The sequence below is a fragment of the Salmo salar genome, chromosome 03, assembly GCF_965601325.2.
Source record: "Salmo salar chromosome 03, fSalSal1, whole genome shotgun sequence".
Classification (NCBI taxonomy): Eukaryota; Metazoa; Chordata; class Actinopteri; order Salmoniformes; family Salmonidae; genus Salmo; species Salmo salar.
Window position 1 is genome coordinate 34,291,579 of NC_138293.1, and position 6,859 is coordinate 34,298,437.

At 41.1% G+C, this 6,859-nt stretch overlaps 1 protein-coding gene across 2 annotated transcripts; it reads right to left on the bottom strand.

The window, feature by feature from the left end:
- Positions 1-1,462, bottom strand: LOC100136453 (cathelicidin). 2 transcript variants are annotated; one of them, NM_001123586.1, is given in 6 exon segments: positions 185-190; positions 193-268; positions 270-388; positions 633-749; positions 867-989; positions 1,228-1,407. In NM_001123586.1, coding segments are annotated over 6 exon segments (621 nt in total).
- Between the last annotated feature and the right edge of the window lie 5,397 nt (positions 1,463-6,859).

Genomic DNA, 6,859 nt, shown 5'->3' on the forward strand with positions numbered 1-6,859 from the left:
TTTTACAGACATCGTCTTTTGTAAATTTATTTTGCAGTTTATTGCCGTAAACATAATCTGGAAGTAATTTTCATCAAATTCAACAATTGGCAACGTTGATACATATAAAAAAGATAAATAACCTTATGACATTTCTTTGATAGATGGGTTATTTTCAGTTATCCAGAGGTTGTATCGTGCTGATCTATGCAAAGCGATTTCCATCACGTTGATCTCTGATAAATCCAGCAGTGAAAGAGCCACCCCCAGGAGGAGAGCCACCCTCAGGACGACCAATTAAGGAGCCACCCCCAAGGCGAGTGCCACCCCCACGACAACGAATGCTGCCAATTTTGCCACCATTGCCTCTGGAGCATTTTCTGGCTTGGCTTCTTCTTGTCCGAATCTTCTGCTGCGGGGAAAAACCCCGGAATAATTAGACAAGTATAATCAGAAAAATAAGGTGCATGTTTACTTTCTCAAGAAACATGAAGTCCAACCTCCATGAAATTCATAAGCAGATAATGCACTTTTCACATCTACACTTTTAGATTGCAGATCAACTGATCTGACACTGTTAGGCTACCATTATCATGACATCCTAACTAATGTAGGTAGGGGGGTGTTGAGAAATAACTTGCATTGCTCAGTACCTGCATAGCATCTTCTGCCTCCATGTATTCACAATTTGTTTTAGACAGGTCAGTGTTCAGGTTGTTGCTAGCCTCCAGAATCGGATGTCTGACCATCATGCTGCACATCATTAGTTTCTAGAGGAAGGAGTAATTGACAATTAGCCATTTGCTAACCTCAGAATATTATTTGTCATTTCCTGCTTCGCATGATTATTATTCCCCCACAATACTGTAAAATCCAACTGTTCTTACCCCATTTTTCTTCAGAGGACATGGTTTGCCTGGCTGCCCCTGTGATTTACTGCAGAAAGTCTCCTGCATGGGGAAGGTCAGCCTTACAGACACCTCAGACTGGTCCACATCCTCTGTATTCAACTGATTTCAGAGAGACAAAGACAATACTGGGACTTATAGTATTTTTATTTCTTTCAATTGTCATTCCCCCACATTGAGTCTGTTTCTTTTCCACAAAAAAGGGCTTGGAAAATGTGTACATGATGGTGCATATTTAACAGACAATTATTCCTTGACTTGACTGAAAGAAAAATATTAAATAAAACATGACACAAACTTTTTTGAAGGAAGGAAATATTCATACTGTCAGAATACTCACAGTCTCGACTTGGAGCTGGTTCAGAATTGGACGGAAAGCCTGCTCTTCCCCAGGAAGCAGCTGAGGCAAAGCAACTGAGATGATGTCTTCATACCTGGTCCCAGTTTGGTCCTGAGATCTGACCAGCAGGACAGCCACAGCGAGCAGGATGAGAGATCTCACCTGGACCTTCATCTTCATGTCTGATTCCTACTTCCTACTTCTGCTGTTTTATAGTCTGTCTGTTGTTCTTACAAAAAAATCCAGGGTTGAGCAATCCAGGCTTCTAGGAAAAACCCTCCTGAAGTGTCGTCATGGTTTTTTACAGAACTAGGCCTAATCTGTTTCCGGAAAAATCCCTACATGTTTCAACAAAGCCTAATTTGTCTGCTAAATAGATCAATCAGAGCATTGGCCTTTAATATTGCTAAATTTGATATATATTTATTTTAAACAGCATAATGAACAATCATTCTGAACACAACAAATATAACTTTTGCAGCTGTTACTGTCCACTGTTATATTTTGCAGTGGACAAAAAAAAGTATTTGATCCCCTGCTGATTTTGTACGTTTGCCCACTGACAAAGAAAGGATCAGTCTATAATTTTAATGGTAGGTTTATTTGAACAGTGAGAGACAGAATAACAACAAAAATATCCAGAAAAACGCATGTCAGAAATGTTATAAATTGATTAGCATTTTAATGAGGGAAATAAGTATTTGACCTCCTCTCAATCAGAAAGATTTCTGGCTCTCAGGTGTCTTTTATACAGGTAACGAGCTGAGATTAGGAGCACACTCTTAAAGGGAGTGCTCCTAACCGCAGCTTGTTACCTGTAAAAAAGACACCTGTCCACAGAAGCAATCAATCAATCAGATTCCAAACTCTCCACCATGGCTAAGACCAAAGAGCTCTCCAAGGATGTCAGGGACAAGATTGTAGACCTACACAAGGCTGGAATGGGCTACAAGACCATCGCCAAGCAGCTTGGTGAGAAGGTGACAACATTTGGTGCGATTATTCGCAAATGGAAGAAACACAAAAGAACTGTCAATATCCCTCTGCCTGGGGCTCCATGCAAGATCTCACCTCGTGGAGTTGCAATGATCATGAGAACGGTGAGGAATCAGCCCAGAACTACACGGGAGGATCTTGTCAATGATCTCAAGGCAGCTGGGACCATAGTCACCAAGAAAACAATTGGTAACACACTACGCCGTGAAGGACTGAAATCCTGCAGGGTCCCCCTGCTCAAGAATACATATACATGCCCATCTGAAGTTTGCCAATGAACATCTGAATGATTCAGAGGACAACTGGTGAAAGTGTTGTGGTCAGATGAGACCAAAATGGAGCTCTTTGACATCAACTCAACTCGCCGTGTTTGGAGGACGAGGAATGCTGCCTATGACCCCAAGAACACCATCTCCACCATCAAACATGGAGGTGGAAACATTATGCTTTGGGGGTGTTTTTCTGCTAAGGGGACAGGACAACTTCACCGCATCAAAGGGACGATGGACGGGGCCATGTACCGTCAAATCTTGTGTGAGAACCTCCTTCCCTCAGCCAGGGCAAAGAGGAGTGGGACAAAATCCCTCCTGAGATGTGTGCAAACCTGGTGGCCAACTACAAGAAACGTCTGACCTCTGTGATTGCCAACACGGGTTTTGCCACCAAGCACTAAGTCATGTTTTGCAGAGGGGTCAAATACTTATTTCCCTCATTAAAATGCAAATCATTTTATAACATTTTTGACATGCGTTTAAAAAAATAAAAAAATAATTCTGTCTCTCACTGTTCAAATAAACCTACTATTACAATTATAGACTGATAATTTCTTTGTAAGTGGGCAAACGTACAAAATCAGCAGGGGATCAAATACTTTTTTCCCCCCACTGTAGATTTTATCCTCAAATGTATACAACTATGTTTTATCTGGTTGATCACACCTTAAATACGCTTCAGGGTTAACTATATTGTTGTTGTTACTATGATGACAATAGGAACAATATTGTTGATGACACAGTTTGTCAAAAGTGCACTTAACTGTTCTTGAGTGACGCATGTTTCTGAAGGTACTGGCCAATTCGAAGTAGGAAAGGTCAGCCAGGAAAGTTGCGAAGCGTCTCATGATTCATGTTCCCCCGTCAATCAAAATGTGTGTTGCAACTCTGGTTTGAAAGACCTTTTATTTCCATGTCTGTCTGCCACTTGGTCGAAGAACCACCAGCTCACATACACAAACTCACAACTCACAAGCACATACCATAAAACTTTCCAGCTACAGAAAACTTTTGATTTCTATATCTAGCTTATCTGTATATTTTACTGATTTGTATCATTTTGAACTGACAAGGTGAAGAATATTAGGAAACTGAGCTGTTTCACATATTCATTTGGTAATGTGGGTAAATTGGATCTTCTGTTTGAATGTCACACATTTAAAATGGCTTTATATCAATTAGTGGGCATCTATACTGTACATAACAGTAAGCCTATATGCATGTTATGTTGTTACCTTTACTTTGACTGTACAGAGTAGCCATGCTGGAACATTTATTTCCATGTCTGAAAGTCCCACAAGGTTTTCAGATTTGCACATTACTGTCACCTAGGTAACTGTGTCAAGTCTCCTCTCAACGGCAGGTTCTACACTGAGCGTACAAAACATTAAAAACACTTGCTCTTTCCATGACATAGACTGGCCAGATGAATCCAGCGAAAAGCTATGATCCCTTGATTGATGTCACTTGTTAATCCACTTCAGTCAGTGTAGATGTAGGGGAGGACTCAGGATGAAGAAGGATTTTTAAGCCTTGTAACAATTGAGACATGGATTGTGTATGTGTGGCATTCAGATGGTGAATGAGCATGACAAAAGATTTAAGTGCGTTTGAACAGGGTATGGTAGTAAGTGCCAGGCGCACCGGTTTGAGTGTGTCAAGAACTGCAACGCTGCTGGGTTTTTCACGCTCAACAGTGTCCCATGTGTATCAAGAATGATCCACCACCCAAAGGACACATAGCCAACTTGACACAACTGTGGGAAGCATTGGAGTCAACATGGGACATCATCACATTGTAACGCTTTCGAAACCTTGTAGAGTCCATGCACCGACGAATCAAGGCATGATAATAAAAAAATCTATTCATTTTCACACACATTCCCATTTAGTTTAAATCTACACATATAGAGGTGTCATTACAAATAAACAGTTATTGAATATAGTTCAAGGTAAAAACGTCACAATGAAAACAGGATACAAAGATACTGTAGGCAACACGTAGCTGCACTGCTGTAGTATTTTCATTGAAGTTCTGCCTGGAGGTGTCACACTAAGTAGATAATACACTGCATTCGGAAAGTATTCAGACCCCTTGACTTTACCACATTTTGTTACATTACAGCCTTATTCTAAAATTGATTAAAGAGTTTTTTTCCCTCATCAATCTACAGACAATACTCCATAATGACAAAGCAAAAACAGTACTTTGTTGGCAGCTTTGGCAGCGATTACATCCTTCAATCTTCTTGGGTATGACGCTACAGGCATGGCACACCTGTATTTGGGAAATTTCCGCCATTCTTCTCTGCAGATCCTCTCAAGTTCTGTCAGGATGGATGGGGAGTGTCACTACACAGCTATTTCCAGGTCTCTCCAGAGATGTTTGATCGGATTCTAGTCCGGGCTCTGGCTTGGCCACTAAAGGACATGCAGAGACTTGTCCTGAAGCCACTCCTGCATTGTCTTGGCTGTGTGCTTAGGGTTGTTGTCCTGTTGGAAGGTGAACCTTCACCCCAGTCTGAGGTCCTGAGCACTCTGGAGAAGGTTTTCATCAATGATCTATCTGAACTTGCTCTGTTCATTACCCCTCAATCCTAACTAGCCTCCCAGTCCCTCCCACTGAAAAACATCCCCACAGCATGATGCTGCCACCACCATGCTTCACCGTAGGGATTGTGCCAGGTTTCCTCCAGACGTGATCCTTGGCATTCAGGCCAAAGAGTTCAATCTTGGTTTCATCAGACCAGATAATCTTGTTTCTCATGGTCTGAGAATCCTTTAGGTGCCTTTTGGCAAACTCCAAGTGGGCTGTCATGTGCCTTTTACTGAGGGGTGGCTTCCGTCTGGCCACTCTACCATAAAGGCCTGATTGGTGGAGTGCTGCAGAGATGGTTGTGCTTGCTTTATGCACACACAAACCTACTGTAATATTACCTTACAGATTAGTGTATTTACTATGCCTGTGATATGTGGTTGTCCCACCTAGCTACTTATATAAAACCAGCCGGTCTAGAGGGGCATTGTAAATCTTTTCCACACCCCTCAGTAAATATCCGAAAAGCATTCACCAGCAAACGACCACCCCTTCTAAAGCAACTGAGGTGCCATTTGTCCCTTTACAATGCTGCACATGTATGTCTGTGTGAAGGAAAAGATTCATGACATTAGAGTGTCGGTCTCATTGATAATAAATAATAACTGTTCATGTGCTGACGGTCTGTAATTCTAAAAGCAGATATACTACAAATGTATTTAGTTTGTGTGACCCTATCCAATTCACCTATCCCCAATCAGGTACAGTATCGGCATAAAAATATATACATCTTGCCTTGTCACCGAAGCATAGTATTAGCCTTTCCATGGTTTGTCAAAAGCATGACTGTCAGTTTACAATATGACTGACTCTGGTTTAATACTCAACATGAGTATTACATCTTTATATTACAGGGTCCTACAGGACAGATTATTCTCAAGTTAGCTCAGGACATGCAGTAAAGACCAGAAGTCAGAATTCAAGTAGTCCATGGCAACAGAGAGTTAGTAATGTTTGGATTACCCTCCGCTAGAGTTTCAGAAAGTTTAAATAAGAGCCATGGGAGGCCTGCTGCTGTTGTCAGTCACACAGTAAGCTAAGCAGAGCAGCCATGGGGGAAAGCCCACAGTGGGAGGGACACACTCTTAGAAAAATGGTTCCAAAAGGGTTCTTCGGCTGTCCCCATAGGATAACGCTTTTGGTTCCAGGTAGAACCCTTTTGTGGAACCAAAATATAATAACGTAATATGATTCTGCTTTGAACTATTTGGCCCTGCCTTTACCTTCTAAGATTGCAAGAAAGAATTGTCAAGTGCATGACTCTATCACGACTCAAGACCGGTGAAACAGATCAGGATTGATTGACAGAATCAATGTAGATAAAGGCACATAATAGTTTATTTTGTTTGCTGACCCACCTCATTTTATGATTATTTGTGTTTCTTTTATTTGTGCCTATTGGCCTTGATTTATGGTAGGAACGGCTCTCTTCATTCCCAGAATGTTTCTGTGGTGTCAGTGCATTGGTGCTGTACAATATTTGAGGCACAATACAATTTCATTGGCTGACCCTTCAGCACATACTGTATGTTACCGGCATTATAGTTGATGGGGTTATACAGTTGAAGTCGGAAGTTTACATACACCTTAGCCAAATACATTTAAACTCCGTTTTTAACAATTCCTGACATTTACTCCTTGTAAAAATCCCCTGTTTTAGGTCAGTTAGGATCACTACTTTATGTTAAGAATGTGAAATGTCAGAATAATAGTAGAGAGAAGGATTTATTTCAGCTTTTATTTATTTCAATTAGTATTTAGTAGCATT

Excerpts from the sequence above, each read along its gene's own strand:
- LOC100136453 (XM_014190921.3), bottom strand. The coding sequence starts at position 1,407 with ATGAAGATGAAGGTCCAGGTGAGATCTCTCATCCTGCTCGCTGTGGCT. Across the intron at positions 990-1,227 it reads ACCAGCTCCAAGTCGAGACT|TTGAATACAGAGGATGTGGA; the intron begins GTGAGTATTCTG and ends CTCTGAAATCAG. Across the intron at positions 392-632 it reads AGGCAGAAGATGCTATGCAG|CAGAAGATTCGGACAAGAAG; the intron begins GTACTGAGCAAT and ends TTTTCCCCGCAG.